The sequence below is a fragment of the Salvia miltiorrhiza genome, chromosome 2, assembly GCF_028751815.1.
Source record: "Salvia miltiorrhiza cultivar Shanhuang (shh) chromosome 2, IMPLAD_Smil_shh, whole genome shotgun sequence".
Classification (NCBI taxonomy): domain Eukaryota; kingdom Viridiplantae; phylum Streptophyta; class Magnoliopsida; order Lamiales; family Lamiaceae; genus Salvia; species Salvia miltiorrhiza.
Window position 1 is genome coordinate 15,322,064 of NC_080388.1, and position 26,669 is coordinate 15,348,732.

General features: G+C 35.0%; 3 protein-coding genes across 6 annotated transcripts; 2 read left to right on the forward strand and 1 right to left on the reverse strand.

The window, feature by feature from the left end:
* The first annotated feature begins 5,187 nt into the window (after positions 1–5,187).
* LOC131011336 (uncharacterized protein At2g29880-like) lies at positions 5,188–7,210 on the forward strand. 2 transcript variants are annotated; one of them, XM_057939120.1, is made up of 3 exons: positions 5,188–5,667; positions 6,012–6,367; positions 6,453–7,210. In XM_057939120.1, the coding sequence occupies exons 1-3, from the start codon at positions 5,649–5,651 to the stop codon at positions 7,062–7,064; spliced, it is 987 nt and encodes a 328-aa protein (XP_057795103.1). In that variant the 5' UTR covers positions 5,188–5,648; the 3' UTR covers positions 7,065–7,210. The 2 variants fall into 2 exon arrangements, with proteins under 2 accessions (XP_057795103.1, XP_057795104.1); XM_057939121.1 differs by having other exon boundaries at positions 6,015–6,367.
* A 2,321-nt stretch (positions 7,211–9,531) lies between these two features.
* Positions 9,532–12,516, reverse strand: LOC131011337 (uncharacterized). Of its 2 annotated transcripts, XM_057939122.1 has the most exons (5): positions 12,361–12,516; positions 12,020–12,107; positions 11,219–11,760; positions 10,891–11,116; positions 10,157–10,786 (listed from the first exon to the last, which is right to left on the reverse strand). In XM_057939122.1, exons 3-5 carry the CDS (start codon positions 11,741–11,743, stop codon positions 10,329–10,331), a joined length of 1,209 nt encoding a protein of 402 aa, XP_057795105.1. In that variant the 5' UTR covers positions 11,744–11,760; positions 12,020–12,107; positions 12,361–12,516; the 3' UTR covers positions 10,157–10,328. The 2 variants fall into 2 exon arrangements, 1 of the variants encoding a protein (XP_057795105.1); XR_009096866.1 differs by lacking the exons at positions 10,157–10,786; positions 10,891–11,116; positions 11,219–11,760 and adding an exon at positions 9,532–10,029 and having other exon boundaries at positions 12,361–12,514.
* Positions 12,517–12,934: 418 nt separating this feature from the next.
* Positions 12,935–17,929, forward strand: LOC131011338 (isocitrate dehydrogenase [NADP]-like). Of its 2 annotated transcripts, XM_057939123.1 has the most exons (15): positions 12,935–13,197; positions 13,875–13,918; positions 13,997–14,106; positions 14,746–14,783; positions 14,969–15,046; positions 15,131–15,184; positions 15,279–15,380; positions 15,541–15,632; positions 16,234–16,337; positions 16,462–16,530; positions 16,616–16,731; positions 17,046–17,080; positions 17,152–17,294; positions 17,384–17,506; positions 17,579–17,929. In XM_057939123.1, exons 1-15 carry the CDS (start codon positions 13,149–13,151, stop codon positions 17,670–17,672), a joined length of 1,251 nt encoding a protein of 416 aa, XP_057795106.1. In that variant the 5' UTR covers positions 12,935–13,148; the 3' UTR covers positions 17,673–17,929. The 2 variants fall into 2 exon arrangements, with proteins under 2 accessions (XP_057795106.1, XP_057795107.1); XM_057939124.1 differs by lacking the exons at positions 12,935–13,197; positions 14,746–14,783 and having other exon boundaries at positions 13,869–13,918.
* The last annotated feature ends 8,740 nt before the right edge of the window (positions 17,930–26,669 follow it).

Below are 26,669 nucleotides of genomic sequence, written 5' to 3' on the forward strand. Positions count from 1 at the left end.
TCAACATCTCATGTAATTCAATGAGGACATCAGCAAGGAGGATGTCCTGCACAGGTTAGTACTCATGACAAAAGGAGAAAAATTTAAAAGCAGACACAAAACATGCTTAGCGAGACGAGACGAGAATACAGAAACCCTCTTTATGAGAAAGGATCTAGTTCAGTAAGAACTAGGTCAAAGCAGCCTGTTCTTGCGAACAACCTGCACTTATACCAATTGTTGGGTCCATGAGGGTTACAGAACTGGTGTATTGGGGGGGGGGAATACACTAGAAGACTAATTTTGACTGTAAAACTTTTAAAGCTTCTTTTGAAAAACTCACTTTCATAAACTGAAAGTAATCTTGACTGATACTAAGGATAAGACAACACAAAATTTCAGTCAAGGAGTTTCAAGTTTGAGAGTAAGCACTAGACTGAATTTGATAAAGGTTCAGTTCAAGAACCAGATCAATAAACAATTGATCCAATTTATGCTTCAGTCTAGTGTTAGTAAAATCAGATAGGTGTTATGAATCTCACGAACAAATCAAAGATTTTTCAGTTCAATCAATAACACACGCAGCGGAACAAAATGATCTTTTACAAAGTAGCCCATTTGAAGGTTGGGTTGTCATGTTTCAGATTTTTTCTTTTAAATTATACTAGTTTTTCAGTTGAAGTAAAGATTGAGCACAAAAAAGGAAAAGTAACAACTGAAGGCGATAAAGAACACAATCAATATCCTACATCCACGGTTAGCTGGTTAAACTGACAACCACTAGGCTTGTGCTTACGAGTGCACATCAAACCTTACAACTGAAACTATCATTTCAGTGCCAACACACTGGGTTAGACTTCTCGTCTCTTTTCTCAATCTCGCAGATAGGCTAAGACTTCATTTGTCTTACTTGTGGGGGCTAAGAACTCTTCGAGTTTAGACAACCGTCTAAAATTTTATCACTCAAACACTATTTTCGCTCGGTTGAAAATGGAATTTGTACTACCAACTAAATTACAAAGAATATGCTCTATGTAATCGACATCTAGGCTTAGGATATACAAATAAATGCCTAGAGGTTCTAAGAGAATATATGTAATCAGATAACTGATTTTTGGCTTGGTGTATTCTCTTCTTTGATTCAAACTATGGATAAGTATGAGTAGGCTGACTTGCAGATTTGGCAGAGGTTCAGCAGGATCTGCTTGAATCGGTGAAGAGTGAACCTGAACGTTGAACCTATTTATAGGCAAAGTCTTGAATAGATCCGTTGGAGGAGATTCTCTTCAGAGAATTTTTCGTTGTGAGGCAACTTTGAATTTGGGCTCAAGTCTTCACTCTTCTGATCTCCTTGAGTCTGAATGAAGTAAAGTCTTCTTTCTTGGAGATGGTGTTGCAGGCCGATGTGACTCATCAGGAAGAGGCTTTGTGTCAAGAAGGACGATCTCCTATCTTCGGCATAATGTTTTTGTCCTTAGCATTAATTGCATCATATACGACTGTTGACTACTTTAGCTTCTTGAGGAACGAACTGATGCATTCTAAAGTATCAGTCCAAGTATTGTCATTTAGTCTTCAGTTCCATTCCTTCAGTCGGCTCTACTGATCATGTGTCTTCAATCTCATGCTTCAGTCAATAGTCTTCAGTCTGGTGTCTTCAGACAATGGTCTTCAGTCTTTGCCTCTACAGTCTAAACTATTGAGGACTAAAACACTTAAGTCCGTAAAGAAAATATCAGTCAAGAAGAGCTTCCTAATAGTTTTGTGATCACTAATTTCTTAGCAACAAGAATGACTGCAACTAACACAGGTAATTGTAGCAAGCAACAAGTAATCGAGTATCGTATCCACAAGGACTGAAAAACCGAAATCACTCTAACTATCTCCTAAACAAACTATAACAGTAGACAGGCAAACAGAAAACAAGGAAGATTTAATTATAACTAGACTCAAACCGCAGCAAATAAAGTCACGTAGAAAAATCAAATAATAAAGACAACTGATCCTAGGGTAGTAATTTCATTAACTAAATCCACATAATAAATCTATTAATCCTATTAACCAATTTAATCCAGTTATGATGAGAGATTACTTAAATAATCAATCACTCTCGCTAGAGCAGCAACGATCGTAGATTAGTAAATTCTCTATCTCCGCTAGGTCTCAAGAAAATCTACTAACTCCCAATAGCTCATAAGAATAACTCTCTATGATCCACCTATCTCTGCTAGGTCTCAAGGTTAAGATCATATCATACATTCCTGAATCCGTTAAACAGCTATCTTCGCTAGGTCTCAAACCGAATAGCTACACATGCAAATTATTGGCCAGATAATCCACAGGAAATCAAGCACCAGGAATTATGAATCATAAACTGGAAGGTAAATAGGTACTAACAAATAAATCACATGAATCTAATTAACTATTTACAAACCCTAGAATCATATAAGAAAAAACTAGTCAGACATAATAAAATAAAGCATAAACATAATTAATAAGAACGCAATTGTAAAAATTGTATTGTATAAAAACTGAAAGAATGATCTTGAATCTTCAATCCTGTGGAAATCCAATCCAAGCTCTAAAAACTGGAAAGCAATGAAAATCTAAAGCTATAAAACTGAAAAACTAAAGTTGGGAGCTGAAAAATAAAGTTGGGAACTCAAAATAGGTCAAAAGAAGACCTATTTATAGTACCATGGTAAAATACAGAGTTTGAGCTCGAAAAGAACTTGAAAAAGGCATAAAAAACGTAAAAATACGGAGGCGCGGTCGCCGCTGGCGCCGAAAACTCGGCGGGCTGCCCGGCGGTTGCCGCCCGGTCGCCGGCTTCTTCCCAAAATTCCTTCTACAGGCGGCGGTCGCCGCGGGGTCGCCGCCGTTTCGCTGCTGCGCGCGACTTTCTTGTTTTGGTCATAACTTTCTCGTTCGAAATCTGATTTATGATCCGTTTGCACTCACGAACTTGTATGAAGATCTACAATTTCTATTTAAGACAAGTTTTCCAAATTCGAACTCAATAAACCTGAAATTTCCTTCAAAGTTCGAGTAAGAATCATGTTTCACAAAATAAAGCAAATTAAGCACAAAACAATCACCCAACACTCAATTTCTTATAAAAATGACATCATATGAACACTAAAAATCATGGAAACATGAGTGCTATCATTTTGGTATCATCAAAATTAGGAGGTTGGATATATCATTTGTGTCCCAACAGGTGTGTTGTGGAAGTTATGCAGTAGAAAATGATGATTTTTGTTAAATGGATGTTTTTGTAGCTTGTAGTAAAGTAGTCGACTATGGTTGTTAAGCTACATGGTGGTTGTTCCAGTACTGAAATTATAACAGCATTCTATGTTTGGAAATTTGGATTTGGGGATAACTGAAAATGAAATCAATGAAAAGAAAAAGAAGATGTAATACAATTGGTATATGCAGGGCGATATGCATACAATGACACGAGATTCAACGAGTGGGTGGCGGAGGGGAAGGCGCTGGCGATGCCGGAAATACGGTGTGACTGTTAATTTTGCATAAGCAGACCCACGCAGGGTGCAGAAGCAGACCCGCGCAGGGCGCGGACGCGGTTCATAGCGTTTGTCGTTGTTGGCGACGGCAACGGCCACGTCGGCCTCAGCGGCGGATCCAGAATTTTTGAATTGGGGGTACGAAAAAATAATATTCCATCATAAATATAAATATAAATATAAAATATACTTTAATACTAAAAATAGTACATTCCAAAACATTATTAAAAAATGTAAATATAATGAAATTATCTAATTTATCATTTGGACTCTCGCAAATGACAATTTCTATATTTTTAATTTAGCTAATAGTATTTTACTTATTTATTAATTAACCATTCATATTTTTACATCATCTGATTCAGCCGTCATTTTAAAGTGAATTGAGGCCCACTAATAGTATTTTATTTATTTATTAATTAACCATTCATATTTTTACATCATCTGATTCAGCCGTCATTTTAAAGTGAATTGAGGCCCACTATAGTCCCAGTAAAATTAAAGAAATTTGTTGTGAAGAACATTCTGAAACACATAATATGAGATTTTTTTTCTTTAGTTACATGCATACCATTACTAAAAAATTGGGGGTACAGCCGTACCCCCACCACCCCACTCTGCATCCGCCCCTACATGAAGTGCTTGAAGGAGGAGAGGATACTGGGGTTATAAGATCGGGAAGCCGCATACCGTGCCGTGTAAAGTCACTGGAAAGTGCGGATTCGTCTTGATGAGGATGGTGCCGGCGCTGCGTAGTTCAAGGATTGAGTCGGCAAGTGTGCCGAAGAAGGTGATGAAATTGCTAATAGTTTAAAAAGAAAGAAATCAAGTAGGGACCGAATATGGAGTAAATAGATTTTAATCTTTTCCTTAATTATCATTAAGGCTAATTTAGTAAATAACTAATTACGTTGGAAATAGAATAATTATCAAAGTTTAAATTAAATTATAAATTGACAAATTTACCCCAATTATGTATCGGGTAAATATCATGAAAACCCCTGAACTATACCCACTTTATCAAAGATACCTTGAAACTTTTGAAATGTTCTATAAATCCTCAAACTATAAGATTTTTATTAAATATATCCCGCATCTATTTTTCGGTTACCAGAAACGTGATGTGATTCGTCGGATGCCACAATGTAATTTATATTCTATTTTATTTAAAACGACATGAAAAAAATGACTTCGTTTCGTACCATATTCTATCGTGTTTATCTCTAATTTTAGGTTATTAGCGTGAATTTCAAACACGATAAGAGTGAATTTTAAATTTTAGAGTGAATGTTTTTAATAATATGGTACGAAACGACATCGTTTTTGCCATTGCATTTAAAAAAAATAAAATATAAATTATATTCTGGCATCTGGCGAGTCACATCACGTTTTTTGTGACCGAAAAATAGATGCGAGATATATTTGATAAAAATCTCATAATTTGAGGGTTTAGAGAATATTTTAAAAAATTTAAGATATTTTTGATAAAATAAATATACTTCAAAGATTTTCGCCATATGTATATTATGTAAATTTATCACTACCAACCATAAAACCTCACTAAACCAATATCCCTTTTCTAAAACAAGAACATAGTTTGAAACATTTAAAACAAATTGCCAAAAAGTAAAATCTCACTAAATGAGACAGGTAACTCAGTAAGGGCGTGTTTTGTAGGAACGGAAATTTTGTACAATATAGTTAGTGATGGGCCACACTTCACTGGCCCACTCATGATAATTAACATGGGCCATGCGTTTTGTAGGAGCCGAAAATAGGAAGGATTAATTGGGTTCAGCGTTTTGTAGCATACTGTTTACTTATTATACCCATTCAAATTTACCATCTTGTCCCTGGTTTAACTTGGCAAAATACTAGCGTACCCTTCTATTTTTTTCGCAGATATAGTGGCGGGAATATACCTATGGCATCCCAAATTGGAGGGATTTTCAGCAATAATCAGTAGATAGCAAAGCAATTTTTTTTCCTTCTCTTGAAATCTGCCGGCGCAACTTTGACGGGAAAAGGAAAGGAAAATCCAATTTTTTTTCCTTCTCTTGAAATCTGCCGGCGCAACTTCGACGGGAAAGGAAAATCACTTCGTGCTACGTTCAATTTCAAAGCAGATCCGCAACGACCATGAGTGAAACGCAACAAGGTAATGTGGATGATGCCTTTCTATTTTTTTATTTTTTTTGCTCAATTTATAAAATCGATTTAGGAGAAAGCTAGTGAAGCTTTAATTGGTGTCATTGGTAAATTGTTGTCATAGTTTCCATGTCTGAAATGTATAGATGTTTGACAATGAGTGCTCGCTACATGGTTTATATTGCCCATTGTAAAATATTTCATTGGCCACTTTGGTTGTTGGTTGTTGGTTGTTGTCTTGTTTCGTCGTTTGATTCTGGTTTTACAACTGCTTATAATGTGCTTCTCACCCCAAATATAGTGGATTCTGATGTAAAATTTTCTATTATTGTGTGCGGCTATATGATGGTTAAGTAGGCAGCAGCGACATCGGTCGTGTGAGGGCATCGAAGCCCGACAAGACACGCCGAAGCTGGACGCCCCGGGAGGAAGAAATGTTGTTGGCCTCGCTCAAGGAACTCGTTGCTCAAGGTTGGAAGGCCGACAATGGGTTTCGAGCTGGCTATCTTTTGAAACTCGAAGAATCTATGCGCAAAGAATTTGTCGGGACTGACATAAAAGGGATGCCGCATATCAATTCCAAGCTTAGCGCGTGGAAAAAAAGCTATAACTCGCTACTTATGGCCCTCAATGTTAGTGGAGTTGGGTTTAATGCGAAGGGGACGTTCATGTTAGATTGTGACAACGATCAGTGGGAGACGATTGTGAAGGTATAATAGGAAGTATAAAATTTTGGTGTTTCTATTTACAAAACTCAAGTTCTTTTAATAATTGTCATTTTTTGAATCAACGCAGAAGGATTCAAACGCAACCAAGATGCGTTTCAAAAGCTGGCCAATGTTTGAAGATTGGAAAGAAGTATTTGGTAAGGACCGTGCAAATGGCTCAAACGCAGAGGATGTTATGGAGGCAATGCACAAGATGTATGCGGCTGATAGTCTTGGTGAAGTAGGTGGCAATCTTGGACAGCAGACTGGTGATGGTTTACAGCATCATGTCAATGAAGATGGAGAAGCGACCGAAGATGCAGAAGATAGTGTCTGCCAGGGTGAGAAAAAGGTTTCAACTGCAAGAAAGGTGAGTAAAAAACGTAAAACAGGGGAAGGGGAAGAGATGAATGGCGTCTACAAGTGGCTCGGGGAGATTAGTCGTGACACCAAAGAGCGCCTTGACAACCTTGCCACTCGCGTGGGATACGAGTTTGATCTCGGCATGGCGAGGCAGACAGTATACGAGCAATTGGGTTTGATTCCCGGGCTGGACATGAATGACAAGTTTGATATTTGTGAAATTTTAGCGGACAAAGTTCAGCGCCTGGAGATCTTCATTGGGTTGCCTGCCGAAGCGAAGATTCAGTACGTGGCACGTCTTCTTCAAGCTCATCGTAATGAGTCTCGTTTCCCCTGAACTGGCAGCGCTTGGTGTTAGTATTTTGTGTGATCTAGTTGAATCCAAAACTTCTATATAGGATCCAAGATCTATTTTGGCTTGTTTATGTTTGGTTTATGTGTATATATTTTGTGTGATCTAGTTGAATCCAAAACTTCTGTATATATTGACTCTGCTAGTTGGTTGTGATGCCGTAGTGCGGCGGAGCGGTAGTAATCTAGTTCTGGTCTATTTATTTTGTGTTGTCAATGAGTATTTTGGCAAACGAAGGAGGTTATTTATATTATCCATGCATGCTATTTTTAACATAGAAGTTGATTCAAGAAAGTTATTACTACAAGATATAAACCGTGGCTGCCCATTCATCATAATTTTCAAAATAAGGCCTTATATCTATGGCCATGGGATGAACGCCCATCTTCCACGTAACACTAGACATGGGATAATTACTTGTTAATACAAAATATACCTAAGTTACTAGAGCAGCAATACTTCCACGCAAACAAGAACAAGACCTTAAAATTTACTTAAACGGTGACGACGATGCGCAAGAGCTGTCATAACCAACACGCGGACTAACAACATCCTTCGCCGCCGCTGGTTTCTTACGAGTGCCAGATGCATTCTCACTTGTTGGATAACGAAGCCTACTTTCCAACTTCGGCCATGGGACATAGTAGTGTGGCGTTATAGTCTGAACATATCCCACACTGGACATTGCATCATCAGCTTCGTTAAAGTTGAGTTTCCTGACGACGGGTTTTGGAGGCGGTGGAGCCGGGGAATTCACCTCATCCTCTTGTGGAGATGTTGAAATCAAATTGATCGGAGAAGGCTTCTTGCGCGAAGGGGAGTCGCTAATAAGAACGAGAGTATGTGATATCTCTCTTTTGATCTCGTTTGGCGCAAATAACATGCACATCTCATTGTACTCGGGTTCTCCGGCACGTAGATATGCTTGAGCTAGCCAATTCTCCTATAAAAGGGTTATACTCACAAATTATTTCTAAGGATCTAAACACAAACAACCAAAATAACTTTGATCCTCACGTACCTCAAATATTTTCTCCCAAACCTCGTCAACGGCGTGGATTTGATTTGTCGCCATATCCCATTGTGTTGCTGGCATATTCGTCAATTCTTTGAACACGTAGAAACGCCGTTCAAGGAACTCCAGGCGCTGGTGGAGATCGAGCAGTCGGAAGCTTGTCTGGAGATCGTCGTTGAATGCATCTAGCACGTCTATAAGTACGTGCGGTGACTTATGCGGTAACGTCGGAGCGACCTCATCTCTCTTTGCAAGTAGACGACGAAGGAGGTGCTGATCGAACGGCTGAGTCCACTTCACCGTGTACAAATACTGATCTTGCTGCGGAATGTGTTCCCACGGCATGATTATATATTGCAAAGCTTGCGATGTTTGTGTGTTATATTATGAGGAAGAGTGTTAAGTTTATATAGAAAAATTTGAGTTATAGATAACTGAGGAAGATGAGTAAGTAGCATTCAATTGTGGTGGTTGATGGTGTCATTAAGCAATATGTAATGATGGCTTGTAGTCATATTTCTTATTTGTTGATGACAGATTTTCAGCTTCTTGCATTGACGGTGGCTAGATCCCCTGTATTAAAATTGATTATGTGATTGACATGTAACCACCAGGTTATTCATTGCAAAAATATTAATTTCTTTAAAAAAAAAAATCAAACCATATTTATATATATTAATACATAACCCAAACTTTTTTTCCCCTCAATTCTCATTCATTCCCTACGTGGCGTCGTATAATCTCTCCATTCTATTTTTCCTCGATTCTCATTCATTATTATTTTTTTCTAAACTTTTAATTAAAGACCATATCATAAAATTATTAATCAATTATCACATCTATAAATAATTATATTAATCGTATAATGTATAGTATCTAATTTTCCTCAATCCTCATTCATACTTATTTATTTTTTAAAATTTTAATCTTCTTTCATATCTACACTTATACGATTTTCATATCTACACATATCTAATATATAATCTCTTATACGATTTTCATATCTACACATGCTTATACGATTTTTTAAAATTTTAATCAATTTTCATATCTTGTGTGATATCTAATATGTGTTCTCTTATATTAATTTTTTATAGGCATCATTATATTAATTTTTAATCTTTTATAATTTATGCTATTTACTATAAATCAAAATATTAACAAAATTTTGTAGTATATAAATGAATATGAGCATAGTATATAGCATCCCACAGTTTGAGAACAAGAATTGGGAGGTGTCCAATCTTGTTAATGAGGTCAAAGGGAGGCTTTGGAGCTGGAACAAAATATTCCATGTTGTCGAGTTCAATGTTTCTTTTACTTTGTGGTGCTCCAACGTGTTTGCACCACTTGTTTGATGTTTTTGGTACTCCTAGTACCACCCCATTCCCCTTTAATGAATTTTTTATTGATCAAAAAAAAAAAAAAGTATATAGCATCCCACAAAATTTTATAGTATATAATAAGTCATTCTAATCGAATGAAGACGGTTTACAAAATAATATGCATATATAGCATCCCACAAAAGCCTGCTTAACATTTACATATTACAAGACAAACACATATCATCTTAGACACACATATATAACCTTAGAAAAGCTTGCCGACAATTACACCTAAGAAAAACAACGCCATAGCCACAAATATAATGATAATGTGGATCTCAACATCACGACGGTTAGATTTCCGCCCCCCTAGAGAGTGCACTGCACCACCTGTATTTGGTGGAGGCAAACTATGCACAGACGAGCCATCCTCGACTTCCACTTCGTCGCGCCACAAAAACGATCTCTTATGATTCAGACCAGAGGGGCATTTGTAGAAGTATCTACCTGCATTCACTGCTGTTGGACCGGCACGGCGGAGAACCATTTTACCTCCACCACAAGCACACTCGGGACAACCTTGCTCATTGCCGTAGTTGTTATCCATCAGCTGCAGAAAAAACAACACACGTGGATTTAATTACAACTTTCCATATAAACTCGATATAAGTAGGACAAGCATTCCCAATCATCGGTCATAAAAAACAACACAACCAATCAAAACAACACAATCAATCAATCCATAATAAATCAAACTGCCATAAACATCATACAAACATACTTTCCCATTATGCAAATACCAACATAAACTTTGATAATAAGCAATACACACATAAAATTACACAGCCTAGATGTCAATCAACAAAGAATCTAAAACGAGTTCCATCTTACAACAACCAAATAATAGTTTTAATTTGCCAAGTATTGCTGCCACATTGAATTTGCAAGCTCATCACGAGCTGCATTCCACATAGGAGAAGGATCTACGCTATCAACAAATTCCCCGTGGTCCGGCTCAAGTTCAGCAGCCTCCGGGAACAATTCATCAAAATGTTGTTCGATGGGGTCATTACCCATCTCTCCGCGAATGAAATTATTCAACACAAAGCACGCCATGATTAATCTGGTCTGAATCTTAATAGGGTAGTAAGAAGCACTACGGAGTATTCCCCATCTCATTTTCATGATGCCGAAGACACGCTCGATTGCATTGCGTGCCTTAGAATGCCTTAGGTTGAATAGTTCTTGTGCGTTTTGTGGTCTCGCTGCCATTGCCCCCCACTCTTTCAAGTGGTATCGAACCCCTTTGTACGGTGCGAGAAATCCATCGCAATTGGCGTACCCATTATCGCACAAATAGTAGTTTCCTATAAGAAAAAATCAAAGATAACCACAGTATAGACATCTTAGTAATAGGAAGCAGACCATAATATGAGATTTCATATTAGGTAATAATAAGCAAAGAAACCACCTTTTGGGACCCGCAGACCATACGGCCTAGTCAATGCATCGCGCAGAATACGGGAATCCGCCGCGGATCCCTCCCAGCCTGGAAGCACATATGCAAACTTGAGGTTGCGGTCGCAGACAGCCAGCGTATTAGTAGATATATGACCCTTGCGTGTCCTGTACCGTGGCTTGTCTTCAGTGGGTACCATCACGTCGATGTACGTACCATCCAAAGCTCCCAAACAACCCTATCAAGCAATCACACAAAAATAAAACCATCATCAGCAGTTGCCACTAGCAAAAATCTAATAGATTACCTCATAACATCCATGAAATAATATTAAGCATACCTTGAACCATTTCCACCGACTATCAACGCATTCTTCCGTGACAGGAGACGGCTTAACGAATAGTAATATGTGAAGTGAGAGCACGGCTTTAAGCACCACGTGAATATACTTTGAGATGGTATATCCCGATCTCCAAAAATCGAAGCGGACGACCCTATTTTTTTTGTGATGCGCGAGTACAGATAAGAACATAGCAACCTGCTCCTCAACAGTCACATACCGGCCGTTGTTTAAACCTCCCAATTGTCGCAACAGTTGACAGAGGCGCCCAAACGTGTTGCGATCCATCCGCAAATTTAAAATACAATCAACATCACTAACGTTAACGAGCCTACCCATGTGTTTTACTTGGTCGGGAATACGTGTCAGTATAGTATAAGGCCCGGGTCCTAAACATCGATTCCTTTTTCGCGCCTTACTTCTATCTATTTGATCAAAAACTGCAATGATTTGCAATAGTTGTTGGTGCATAATTTCCTCCGCCATTGAAAACACGTAAGCATTTATTTGGCGTCGAGAGGGCATAGTTACGTTCAAAATTCCTAATTTGGGGCAAGAGTTCGATGAAATACCGCAATTAGAAAATACAGCAAATTTCAAAAAATGATAAATTATGTAATCCTACAAAACACGCAGAATTCATGGCCTGATAGCATTCAAATACTGCAAATTTTAAAAACAGAAATGGCTTTACATCAACTATCAGTACCTCAATCAATGCCAAGTATAGCAAAATCACACCAGTGAGAAGTTATGTAACCCACAAAAATTAATTATATAACAGTGGTTTGTTCTACTCACAAAAAGTTGTATGCTTGAGGCACGAATTCGACAACTGCGCTGCTATCTTCCTCTTCGAGCTGTAGGGAACAGGGTTCCAACAGTTGCCCTGTTCATGGTGAGCAAATAATAATCAGTCTTGCCGTTCGACGCTATAGTATCCCTAAAAAACATTTATAAGTCGAAGGAAAACATCTAAATTATCCAGCCACAAGTAACCCAACATCACTATGCCGCGATTCCAAACGTTGAAAAAAAAAAAACCCTAGCTCGACATTCATGACATATATCGAGAAATCTGAGTTGCCATAGTCTAATACGAACCAATCGCGTAGGAACCATAATCGAAGCAACACCAATACCTTGCAAATTACTTTTGGTTGGGAAAGAAAATGGCGGCTCTCTCCTGTCTCTCTTCCGTCTGGGTGAAGTGCATAAAAGAGAAGGAAGAGGGAAAGTGAGATTTGCTTATTTTGAACCTTCATTTTGGGGGTATAATTGTAAACTTGTAAAATAAGGGCTTACACTGTAGAAGGGTAGTAAATAGAGCTGAGGGTCTGCTCCTGTTTCAGATTCATGTAGGAATAGTGTTTTTTTTGACGGGCCGTCCTTTTTAAGCGGGCCAAGCCGATTCTTAAGTTGGCTACAAAACAATGAATAATGCTCCATGTTGGCAAGCAATATAGGCTCTACAATACTACAAAACACGCCCTAAACTTGTAAAATAAGGGCTTACACTGTAGAAGGGTAGTAAATAGAGCTGAGGGTCTGCTCCTGTTTCAGATTCATGTAGGAATAGTGTTTTTTTTGACGGGCCGTCCTTTTTAAGCGGGCCAAGCCGATTCTTAAGTTGGCTACAAAACAATGAATAATGCTCCATGTTGGCAAGCAATATAGGCTCTACAATACTACAAAACACGCCCTAAAGCTCATCATATCTAATGATGGACCCACCGCAGCTTAACCACGTTTTTCTTCTGTAATGAAAAAAAAAAAAAAAAAGATCAAGAAAAAAAAATGAAAGTCGTGCAAAACAAGAAAATCATTTATATTTATATAATCGGTGCCTGCATAGTTGTGCTCTGATTATACTCAATTCAGCAAAGCCTTTTAAGTAGATTACCGAGGAAGAATTTCGCGCCAGCTGACGATGAGTTTCGACAAGATTAAAGTCCACAACCCCATCGTAGAGATGGACGGTCGGTATCTTCTATCCCGCGATGATTTCCTCTCTGAGACTTGATTGCTAGAGACAATTCGTTGCTAATATTTGTTTATTACGTTTAGATAGGTTTTACTGAGTTTTATTTTGTGGTAGGCGCTATTGCTGTTGAAATCGAGACTGCAAGCAGTCTCTTGGTTGATCCCCGTTTAGATGTTTCCTCACAATCTTTATTAGTTGGGAGCGGTGGCATTTTGTAATAATAGAGGCATTTTCCATACATTTTCACAATGAGACGAAGTTTTCTTTCCTTTGATCGTGGGGATTGGGTGGATAAACCAATATAGGTTTTGGGTATATCAGGTGAGGCATATTGATAGGTTAAAATTAGTTAGGGTTGTGATCAAACTACTTGTGCAACCAAAATTTATCACGTTATTGAATTTTTTCGTTGTGTGTTCATGTAGTCGAAATTCTAGTTTCTGATGGTTAGAAGTCATTTTTTTAGACCGGGTTCTTATTGTAGATATCCTTGTTAATTTGGTTCCTTTTAAATCACTACTCTCAACTGATGCTCTCTGGCTAGTTCTGTGTGTGTTGGGTTCATTTCAAGCTGTTTAGTCGACTTGTTTGAAGATTTATCCGGCACGTCCTTCTTAGTGTATCTGCATGGAAAGCTTGATTGTCATGATTAAAGTATTTAGTTTGGTGCAGGTGATGAAATGACTCGAGTGATATGGAGATATATCAAAGAAAAGGTTCGGACACTAACCTTCTATTCCTTGCAAATAACACAATTTTCATGTTGCAGCCTAATGGATTTACAACATTTACAGCTCATACATCCTTTCCTGGAGCTAGACATAAAGTACTTTGACCTTGGTATTCATCATCGTGATGCTACAAACGACAAAGTTACAGTTGAAAGTGCAGAAGCCACCCTTAAGTATGTAATTCATTTCAATTTTCTTCTGTTTTTCCTTTGGAAGCCTAATTTAAATGGAGAAATGAATTGCTTGCTTGAACCTTTATGCTTACAAAAGTAGCATGAAAGTACCAATTCTAGTTTCATCTTGTCAGACACTAAATGACTAGCCTAATAACAAAGGAGCAAAACTGAAAAACGAAGCTTTATAGATTTTGGTTCTCTTTCTTGCGTTAGGGTTTGATTAGATGGATCTCAATAATTTGGTACTATAGTGTCTATTCTCAGAGCTTTCAGCTCTCTAATCTTAAAATTCAGAATGGAACTACTGTTTTCCAACCTTTGGACTTGTGCAAGTATATTTAGCCAATGGTTGTTCTCTATTTGTATGTCGATATGTATGATACTAATGCCTTAGGATAACGTATATTGAATACCCTCCATCCAGACATATAGACAGATGAAAAGAGTTCCCCACTTTTTTGCTTTAAGCCTTTAACATTATTGTTTTGTTTTTCATTCTGGATGAATAATATCTGGTCTCATGTAGCCAACTTGTTGTGTAGCTTTAACTGAACTGTGATAAAAAATTCTTATCACCTTTCTGCCTAAATGAAATTCTCAGTACTTCTCTTTTCTCTCTCCTTTGATAAAATCTAGGTACAATGTGGCAATTAAATGTGCAACCATTACTCCAGGTATTGTCTTAAAGAAACAAGCCCACTAGTCCAAATTTGTATAGATTACAGCTAATGATATTATGTTTGTTAGGCCAAACATATAACGGAAGTATCACCACATCGTTACACTTGTTTCTCTCTCCATTTTAATAGTTGTTTGTATATTATGTTTGATATCTACATTATTTTTGTTGGCTGAATAGATGAAGCCCGTGTTAAAGAGTTCAACTTGAAACAGATGTGGAGAAGTCCAAATGGGACCATTCGGAACATCTTGAACGGTAGGAAATTTCCTTGAAAGAATCAACATGGATTTTCATTATAATCACAGATTTTGAGTGGAAGTGTGAATTTTACTTCTGCAGGGACAGTATTTAGAGAACCAATCATATGCAAGAACGTCCCTCGGCTTGTGTCAGGTGCTTATTATGAGTTACTTTACTGGGAACTACAACAGTGGTTTTTTTTTTCCCGTCTTTCTGATATAAGGCCTGCAATAATTCCAATTCGTAGGTTGGACCAAGCCCATATGCATTGGGAGACATGCCTATGGGGATCAGTATCGAGCTACTGATGTAGTAATTGAAGGAGCTGGAAAACTCAAAATGGTTTTTGGTAAGTGCGTAGTTCGTTATCTAGTTCTTAATACCCCTGCACAAATAGTAGCTTGTATTTTACGAACCACTTACTTAAATAAAGGAGGCATGACTTTAGTTATCGTATCGCAATTAAATATGGTACGGACAATAAAAAATTGCATATGGCGATGTTGCAGTCCCAGATAGAGGTACTAAGAGCGTAGAATTGGAGGTGTTCAACTTTACAGGACCTGGTGGTGTAGCTCTGTCAATGTATAACACTGATGAGGTTTGAATTCACAAATTTTCTTGTAGTTGTTTTCTGATATGTCTATTTAGTTCCCCAACTGATAATGGTGATCAGATACTTAGGGACCATTTCTGGTGATCTCTGGGCGCAAGCTAACACCTGTCTTTAATCATTATCATGTTAGTTTTTACTCTAAACACATGTAAATTCCACCAAGAAACGAATTCTGTTCTATCAGACTGTCACAAGTTCCATGGTACTAATTTTATTTGAGTGATAAAAGGTAAAGGATTTCAGTTAAATTTCTACAGAAAGTTCCAAAAAGTGGATGAGTTGAAAGTTTGTAAATTTGGTTACCTGGTTGTTGTTTTGTTTCTTCTCTCTATTGCCTCTCTCCTGAGTAGGCTGGTTAGCTGATTATGTTACTATTATGCTGGCTAATGTAGATTCCACTGTGTGTGACTTTAGAAAAGTTTCTTCGAATGATTCCTGATTAAGCATGCAAATTCAAGAATCATTTTGACTGACTGCATGATTAAATTTTTTAACCTTTGTGTTAGCATATAAAAGCCTTAAAGCTACTAGAATATTTTTGTAACTCTTTCATGTCAAAAGTAATGACATGCTTTATGCTGCTTAGTCTATTCGTGCTTTTGCGGAGGCCTCGATGAACACTGCTTATCAGAAACTTTGGCCGCTTTATCTTAGCACCAAAAATACCATTCTGAAGAATTATGACGGAAGGTATTCATCTTATTTCGACTAATCTCCTAAGTTTGAATTTCATGCCACCACGCCCGCACTTTACGAATTGAGCCTTTTACATTGTATTTCTTATAATGTGTTGTTTGCATTCATATTCGTGAAGGTTTAAAGATATCTTCCAAGAAATTTATGAAAGAGAATGGAGGTCCAAGTTTGAGGCTGCTGGGATTTGGTAGTTTATTAAAGAATGGATATGCAAAATTGAATTTTCTTTTTCATGTATATATATGTATTAATATAAGCTCTTGACACAATAGGTATGAACATCGTCTTATAGATGATATGGTTGCTTATGCTCTAAAGAGTGAAGGAGGTTATGTATGGGCTTGCAAAAATTATGATGGAGATGTTCAAAGTGACTTTTTAGCCCAAGGTTTGTATAGTCTTCATACATCTCTGTTTGGATAGAGGATGGGATCCCCTTGAATTAAGGCAAAGACTTGTGTACATCCAAATGCACGGTGCATCCACCGCAATTAGGGTTCACGATATCCAATTAGGGTCATTTAACCTCAATTAGACTTTATTAATTCTCATTGAGGGGTTTTTAATCACAATTAGGATTTAATTAGGGCGAATGCACCATGCATTCGAGAGTGTGCCTCTTGCATTAATTGGGTTTATAAGAGTTACATGCTTTACGTTGCAGTATAGTGTAGTTACAAATAGTTATTTGCCTTGATGCAGGATTTGGATCTCTAGGTTTGATGACATCAGTGCTGGTGCGGTAAAATCTCTTCGAGTTCTTGTTTTCCTTGATGATGTTTAGCAACAACTTTTCGTATGTAAATAGGTCTGTCCAGATGGAAAAACCATTGAGGCAGAGGCTGCACATGGTACAGTCACGCGTCATTACCGAGTACATCAAAAGGGAGGCGAGACTAGCACTAATAGCATAGCATCGATCTTTGCCTGGACACGGGGGCTTGCACACAGGTAGATGACTAGTTTTCCATGACACTTGTGCAATTAGCTGTTACTATGTATACTTTTTTTCATATAAGACTCTGTTTTGATATTTGTAGAGCAAAGTTGGACGGAAATTCCAAACTCTTGGATTTCACCGAGAAATTAGAAGCTGCCTGCATTGCGAGTGTGGAGTCTGGAAAGATGACCAAGGATCTTGCAATTCTTACTCATGGAACTAAGTGAGTAGAATTTTCACCGACAAATTGTTTCCTTCTGTTTTGCATGCGTTTGACATGGGTGTGTCGTTGCAGCGTGTCCAGAGATCGGTATGTGAACACCGAAGAGTTCATTGACGTCGTTGCTGAGGAGTTGAGACGTAGGCTGTGGAAGAAGGCAAAGCTATAATTGGAAGCCAGGTAGAGAGCTCCATGTTGTTGTGCAAAGCTATAGTTTCTATTAAGAATCTCTCTACAAATTGTATACTTTCACCATAGAATCGAAAAGGATCCGACAATTTCTCGGTGCTGTAATTGCTTTGTATGCAGCTTCACATCACCATAAGCATTCTGCTATCCAAGTCAAATGTAACAGAAAAAGTTATGTTCATCCTTCCGAGATGGAGAGAATAAGTAGGAACCTAGGTGTTAATTATTTATCTTAAATTAAGTCTTAGTACTGTGTATATTAAGGACGTTTTTTAAACAAATCTCTTACATAAATAAAAGCCATCCATAACTATTCAAAATGAAAATTAAATAACTCAAATGATCATCTAATTTATGTTAGTGTTGCAAGTTTTAAATTTATACTTAAAAATTAATTATAAGAATCCATATAATATTGCTTAATATTTTATGTTGCGTGTATTCTTTTTCCCCTCTTGGGTTTTTCCTAGATTGGTTTTAATGATGCTCGGCTCTCCTGTGCGTTGAAATTCGAGGGGAATCTATTATTACATAATTTTGTGATATTCTACTTCATTAAAATAGAGTATCGAATAAATTATTTTAAAATAAAAATATACTCCCTCCGTCCCACCCAAGATGCAACATTTTCCTTTTTGGGTCGTCCCAACCAAGATGCTACATTCTTTATTTGGCAAAAACTAACACTAATTAAATATTTTCTTATTACATTCTCTCTCCTACTTTATCACTTTTTTATTTTCTCTTTCTTACTTTATCACTAATTAAATATTTTCTTATTACATTCTCTCTCCTACTTTATCACTTTATTACTTCTTCTCCCCTACTTTATCACTCATTCCTTAAATCTTGTGCCCAAAAGCAATGTTGCATCTTAAGTGGGACGGAGGGAGTATAATATTTATTTAAAATTGACTTAAATTAGATGTCTTATCCACAAAATATTAAGAGAGAAAATGCTACATTTATGTGAAATTTAAATTTTCTCTATTTATTAATCTTTTGTTATTTATTGTTAATGTTATTTTGATATGTTATGAGTTTTTATTCGGATAGATAACTAATTATCGTAACAACTTATATTTGATTATTTAGATATTGAATTAATTTAATCATATTCGGGTAATTAGCGAATATTACTATTATAAATTTAGAATGAGAATGAGAAGTAAAATTATTTTTAATTGAGTTTAAAATGAATACGGGTATATAAATAAAGTTCATAATTTACAGATTGTGTAATTATCAAATTTATACTTACATTTATTAACAAAATTTATACTCCCTATGTCCCAGCCAAGATGATACATTTCTTTTCGGCACGGAATTTAACCAGTTGTAGATTAGTGTTTTAAGTGTGTAGTATAAAAGTGATAAAATAGGAGAGAGAAGGTAATAAAGTGATAAAATATGAGAGAGAATATAATAAAGTGATGAAGTAGGAGAGATAATGTAATAAGGGAGTGATTAATTAGTTGTAATTCTGCAATTAATATCCCTTATTTTTTCCATATTTAGAAATGTAGCATCTTCGTTGAGACGGCCCAAAAAGGAATATGTAGCATCTTCATTGGGACGGAGGGAGTATATAATAATTAATTCACGTCGAAAAAATACACTTGATCGCTTCTTTATACTGAAATAATATTCATTAATAAAGATTATTAGAATAAATTATGCATGATAATATAATTTATTAAATTATATATTGAGATTAAGAGTAAAATACATGTAATTTCATATTTTTAGTTAACCATATTCCAAAGTTGAGATGAAATTATGAAGGCATGCACGATGTCATGCTAACTTTCCTTAGGGATCACATAGAGAAAGTCATCTCTTAGAACAATCACCAAACCTTCAAAAGGTTTTTTAGCCCTATCGGAATATCTCATAATATCCTTTAAGCTACTCTCGAGCGCTTCAAAGCAATATATGTGCGTCATTGGTGCCTCATCCCAATAATAAGCTTTGTTTTTTTGAGGACTCCAGTTAAATCATTATATGGGTTGATCTTGCTGCATGTGGAGTTTTCGTGACAGTCCAATGGTATACTGAGGCAACAGTAACCAAGCTATACCACTCGAAGCTACCGAGAATATTATATCGCCCCTCCCACGTATGGCCGAACACAAGGTGTTCCAAATATATGTCTTTCTTGTACCATCGTATACATATAGAAAGAAAAATTCTCCATCGCCACTCTCAGTCGCCGTCATTACTTTTTCATAAATTGTCCTTTGCTCATCTGTCAAAGAATGATATAGCCAGAAAAATTGATTAAACTGGTGGAATTAGCAATAAGCATGTATGTTCTCCTTCCAAATGAAAAGATAAACGTTCTACTTGGAAAGTTCAATAATGAATTGGAAACTCAAAAATCATCCACATAGCCTCACAGGCATAAATGTAGTTATACTTTCATTCATCCTATCGTTGACTTTAATGATGTATTTGAAGAGAAACTTGACAGATTGCCCTTAATTGCAAACTCAACATTGATGTGGTCAGGATACTTCACAATCAAAAATGGATTGTATGGAACCACATATTTGTTATCAAGAAGAATTGCGTTTTTTTTCCATGGTGACACTTTTATGTCTTCTCTTAGACTACCCACAGTCGTGACACTCGTCCAACCCAACCTTACTCAACTTTTTAATAAAATATTCATTTATCTCTCATCCACCTACACAACCCACAACCTAATATAATTTTCACTCCCAATGGTGACACCAACCCAACCTACATATTTTTCCTTTTCACTTTATTTTTAATTATCTAATATCTAAAATAAAATACTCATTAAAATTAAATATTTATTTATTATATTTAACAAAATAAAATAAATATTTATTTAATTTGTTCTTCAATAAAAACTCATTTACAATATTATATATTTTAAACTTATATAATCGTATTAAAAAAATTATATGATAAGTGTTCAAAAAAAATACTATATATTATAATTGATATTTTATTCAATAACAAATGAAAATGATAAAAATTAAAACACAAAATTGGAAATAAAGCTACAAATTGATATGTGAAATAATAAATTATAACTAAAAAGATACAAATTAAATATTTATTTTGTTTTGTGAAAATATATTAAAATTTGACTTTATTTATAGAGAAAATAATAATATGAATTTTAATATAATTTTTATTTTCAATAAAGAATTAACTATGATAAAATATAGCTTCCAAAAACTATGATAAAATATATTTAAAATATAAAATTTTAACAAACGAATAAGAACATGCCATGTGTAAAAACAATAATAAAGTACAAATGGTGACTTAGGGTGGATGGCGGTAAAGTCTATGCTAAGCTGAGTTTTCTACGCTCCATCCTACGATTGCGACACGTGTCCTCCTTCTTTGAACCACAACTTTTTACTTTTGGGCCCAAAACTCGGACCGGTTTAGCAATAGCACTTTGGGCCGTGGTTTCTCATCCTTATACAGTTATACCAGTCTCGATTGCTACGCTGGTATCCGTACCAGCATTATTTTTCATCCCATTAAATTTCGACACGTCACTTAAAATTTTGTTTTGCTTCTTCCCATGTTACAAAGGAGACGTTAACTTGTTCACCATTCTTCCCAGGGTTCTCCAGTATTGTGAACGTTTGAGCTTCTTTTTTTTACCCGAATACAGCCGGTTCCTTCAATTCCTATTTTGTGTTTTTACCACTTTACTAAAACCAGCTGTATGTACTTTTAAGTTACCTGAAATATAAATTGGCGACAACGGCCATGGCCGTGGCAGTGGTCTGCCGCGTTGTTCATCGCCGGTGAAAGAGACGGCGACAAATTGGGGATTTTGGACTTTGCTCGATTTAAGAGAGACAGTCGAGGCGATGGCGACGACGACCATCCGAATTTCTAGTGATATTACCGGCGGCAGGAGTGAGATATGTAGAGGGGGTGGAAGAAGGTTTTGTGTGTCTCTCTTCTTTTGCTGAATTTTGCAGAGAAAGGTCGAGTGAAAGAGATGAGTAAGAAGTTTCTTAATAAATTAAAGCCGACATTTATATGAATTCAGTTATGTTGAATCATGTATTATTTAAGTGATGACTTAATTATGATTTAATCAGGCTTAAATTGGTGATAGTTAACATAAAAGCAGTATTACTTACTTGACTTAAATGTAAATTATAAACAAAGTTACGTAATAATAATAACAATAATAATAATAATAACAATAATAATAATAATAATAATAATAATAATAATAATAATAATAATAATAATAATAATAATCCATCCGCCCCACTATAAATAAGTCTCTTTCTATTTTGGGTGTCACACCATAAGTGAGATTCTTTCATTTTTATGTAAAAATTTTACTTTTTAAACACATTTTCATTTTTCCACTTACACACAAAATACACGTTTTTTAATTCTCGTGTCCAAAAAAATGATCTCATTTATACTGAGATGGAGGAAGTAATTATGTACTATAAATATAAATTATTAATTAAATGATTAATAGCATGAAAGGAATTTGCATTAAACAACTTACAAATAAAAAGTAGTATTAATGATGAAATTGTCTTTCATAAATGAATCTCAATTTGATGAAATTGTTTCACAAATTCAAATTGGGGATTTCACTATTAAGTCTCAAATATCATTTGCATATCATGTTATGCACGAGAAACGTTTTTATATTTTTATATTTATATTCAATTGATATCAACTCAATTATCATATTTATAAATATAATTGATATCAAATCAATTATTATAATTGATTGTATTGAAATACCTCTTGTAACTTAAAAAAAAAAATGAAAGTAAGATAACATGAAATCGAATTGAGGATAATGAAATTGAAGTAACATTACATGAAATCTAATTAGGTATTATTAAATCAAAGTAAGCTTAGTGGAAATCGAATTGGAGATTATGAAACCGAAGCTTGATTAGAAGAAATCGCATTGGGGATTATCAAATTGAAGTAAAAATAGTGGAAATTGAATTGAGGATTCTCAAATCGAAGTATGATTAGTAGGAAATCGATTGTGGGATTCTCAAATTCATGTATGATAATTGATAAGCAAAAAATCATTTGGGGATTATGAAACTGAAGTACAATTAGTGGAAAATCATTTGAGGATTCTCAAATTGAAGTATGATTAGTGAAAAATCATTTTGGGATTGTGAAATTGAAGTATGATTAGTGGGTAATCATTTGGGGATTATGAAAAATGATGTATGGTTAGTGGAAAATTATTTAGAGATTCTCAAATTCAAGTATGATTAGTGGAAAATCAATTAGGGATTCCCAAATTGAAGTATGATAGGTGGGAAATCATTTGGAGATTATAAAATTGAAGTATGATTAGTGAAAAGTCGTTTGGGGATTAAGAAAATGAAGTATGATTAGTGGGGAATCGATTGGAGATTCTCAAATTCAAGTATGATTAGTAGGAAATCATTTGGGTATTATGAAATTGAAGTATGATTAGCGGGAAATCATATGGGTATTCTCAAATTGAAGTAAGATTAGTGAAACATTATTTGAGGATTCTCGAATTGAGATAAGATTAGTGAAATAAATCGATTGGGATTATGAAATTGAAGTTAGATTAGTGAATACCCATATGATTTCCCACTAATCATACTTCAATTTTCTTAATCCCCAAACGATTTTCCACTAATCATACTTCAATTTCATAATCTCCAAATGATTTCCCACCTATCATACTTCAATTTGGGAATCCCTAATTGATTTTCCACTAATCGTATTTGAATTTGAGAATCCCCAAATAATTTTCCACTAACCATACATCATTTTTCATAATCCCCAAATGATTACCCACTAATCATACTTCAATTTCACAATCCCAAAATAATTTTTCACTAATCATACTTCAATTTGAGAATCCTCAAAATCTACTGTTAGATATTTTCAAAACGCCATTGATGCCCCGAAGGAGTGAACGTCAAAGATCTCCACAATTAGGTTGTTCTTAGTTTCGGTGATCTGGTCGTATGTTGTGCTTGCATTAATTGCGTTTTTTTGTTAGTGGTAACCCAGCCGCGGCTAAAGTTGCAAAAATAAGAGCTTGAATACCGTAATTGGATATTCAAGTGGAAATTTGCCAATACCTCCGGGTAAATTGAGAATACCGTCGAATTAAATTGAGAATACATCCGGGTAAATTGAAAATATCGTCGGGTAAATTGACAATACCTCCGGGTAATTTGAGAATACCGCCGGGAAAATTGAGAATACCGCCGGAAAAATTGAGAATACCGCCGGGTAAATTGAGAATACCGCTGGAAAAATTGAGAATACTGAGAATACCGCCGGAAAAATTGAGAATACCGCCGGGTAAATTGAGAATACCGCCCGGTAAATTGAGAATACCGCCGAAAAAATTGAGAATACCGCCGGATAAATTGAGAATACCACCGGAAAAATTGAGAATACCGCCGGAAAAATTGATAATACCGTCGGAAAAATTGAGAATACCGCCGGATAATGTATACATTGTCAAATTTAGATTATCAATAGTTAAAATACCAATTAATTTTATTAATTAACAATGAATATAATAAATTCATCACAAGATGTAATAAAATTTAAAATTTATTTAATTTGATATATAATATACAAAAAAGAAAAATTAAATGAGCAAGATGTAATAATTTAAAATTTTAACATATTAAAAGTTTATATTTTAATAAGTGATAATTTTTCCTTAAATTGTTACCTATAAAAACGAAGTAAATTTTTAAGTGGTAATTATGATTGGACACAGATTTTAAGGTCTTTCTAAATAGCTTTTATTCATGTTTTTATTTACTACAATCTTCTGATTATTTTGTGTTATAATTATTTAACTCAATTGCTCAAACGAATCAAACAACTATACGGGACATACACGATAGGGGACACAATATCTTACACAGTTTACTATACAGTAAAATGACATAACCGTGTAAGTAAATGTGTAGATGTCACCTAATTGTATAGTCAACTGTGTAACTAAGAACACCAACTTTAGAGTTTTTTATTAAAAAGAATTTTCGATAAAAAATCAACACACACCTTAGATCATGTTAATCAATATGTTGGAAGTTATAATTTACCACTTAATTATATTTCATTTTCTAACAAATTGGTAATTAATAATTATTTGAAGTTGTAAGTATTTGAAAGAGTTAATCTTGCTTCAATAAATATCTTCAATATATTAGTGGAGATATAGGTAATAGTATAATTATTAATAATTGATGCACAATTCATACTTGTAATTGTTTATCATAATCATCAACTTTAATGATGTATACTTATAATTATTTTAGGCTATCCATCCACGTCAATTGCTCAAACGAATCAAACAGCTATACGGAACATACACGGTAGGGGACACAATATCTTACACAGTTTACTACACAGTAGAATGACATAACAGTGTAACTAACTGTGTAGATGTCACCTAACCGTGTAGTCAATTGTGTAACTAAGTAGAATTATTAGTTGAACTTCAATTGGAGATTCTCAATTTGAACTTGATTAGTGGAGAATCCAATAGAGAATCTCAAATTTGAACTTGATTAGTGGAGAATCCAATAGAGAATATCAAATTTGAACTTGATTAGCGGAGAATCTAGTTGAGAATCTCAAATTTGAACTTGATTAGTGGATAATCTAGTTGAGAATCTCAAATATGAACTTGATTAGTGGAGAATCCAATAGAGAATCACAAATTTGAACTTGATTAATGGAGAATCCAATAGAGAATCACAAATTTGAACTTGATTCGTGGAGAATCTAATAGAGAATCTCAAATTTGAACTTGATTAGTGAAGGATCCAATAGAGAATCACAAATTTGAACTTGATTAGTGGAGAATCCAATAGAGAATCTCAAATTCAAGTATGATTAGTGAGAAATCAATTGAGAATTCTCAAATTCAAGTATGATTAGTGGAAAATCGATGTGGGATTCTAAAATTCAAGTATGATTAGTGAAAAAGTCATTTGGAATTCTCAAATTCAAGTATGATTAGTGGAAAATCGATTGGGGATTCTCAAATTCAAGTATGATTAGTGAAAAATCATTTGGGGATTCTCAAATTCAAGTTTGATTAGTGAAACATTCATTTGGAATTCTCAAATTCAAGTATGATTAGTGGAAAATTCATTTGGAATTCTCAAATTCAAGTATGATTAGTGGAAAATCGATTGGAGATTCTCAAATTCAAGTATGATTAGTGGAAATTCCATTGGAGATTCTCAAATTCAAGTATGGTTAGTGAAAACATCATTTGGAATTCTCAAATTCAAATATGATTAGTGAAAATCGATTGAGGATTCTGAAATTCAAGTATGATTAGTGAAAAATGGATTGAGAATTCTCAAATTCAAGTATGATTAGTGAGAAATCAATTGGGGATTCTCAAATTCAAGTATGATTAGTGAAAATCGATTGAGGATTCTGAAATTCAAGTATGATTATTGAAAACTCGATTGAGGATTCTCAAATTCAAGTATGATTAGTGGGAAATCAATTGGGGATTCTCAAATTCAAGTATGATTACTTGATTAGTAAAAAATCAATTGGAATTCTCAAATTCAAGTATGATTAGTGAAAAAATCATTTGAAATTCTAAAATTCAAGTATGATTAGTGAAAAATCGATTGAGAATTTTGAAATTCAAGCATGATTAGTGAAAAATCAATTGGGGATTCTTTAGAACATGCTAGAACGTGCTATAATTCACATATATTCCTTATTACATAGCTTTAAATTATAAAGTATGCTACAACATGCTAAGAATTTACGTGTATTATTGATCTCCAATTAAATGATATAATACTCAAATTTATATAAAACATAGCTCGAACAACATAATAAAAATAATAATTGAGCAAATTGAGATTTAATCTCATCAAATTGATTCTCATTAGTGTCATTAGTGAAATTTCACATTCGAATTAATCTAACTAATCTA

Excerpts from the sequence above, each read along its gene's own strand:
- LOC131011336 (XM_057939120.1), top strand. Across the intron at positions 6,368-6,452 it reads AGTGGGAGACGATTGTGAAG|AAGGATTCAAACGCAACCAA; the intron begins GTATAATAGGAA and ends GAATCAACGCAG.
- LOC131011338 (XM_057939123.1), top strand. The coding sequence starts at position 13,149 with ATGAGTTTCGACAAGATTAAAGTCCACAACCCCATCGTAGAGATGGAC. Across the intron at positions 16,732-17,045 it reads AAGTGACTTTTTAGCCCAAG|GATTTGGATCTCTAGGTTTG; the intron begins GTTTGTATAGTC and ends GCCTTGATGCAG. Across the intron at positions 17,081-17,151 it reads GTTTGATGACATCAGTGCTG|GTCTGTCCAGATGGAAAAAC; the intron begins GTGCGGTAAAAT and ends GTATGTAAATAG.
- LOC131011337 (XM_057939122.1), bottom strand. The coding sequence starts at position 11,743 with ATGCCCTCTCGACGCCAAATAAATGCTTACGTGTTTTCAATGGCGGAG. Across the intron at positions 11,117-11,218 it reads GTCGGTGGAAATGGTTCAAG|GGTTGTTTGGGAGCTTTGGA; the intron begins GTATGCTTAATA and ends ATTGCTTGATAG. Across the intron at positions 10,787-10,890 it reads TGGTCTGCGGGTCCCAAAAG|GAAACTACTATTTGTGCGAT; the intron begins GTGGTTTCTTTG and ends TTTTTCTTATAG.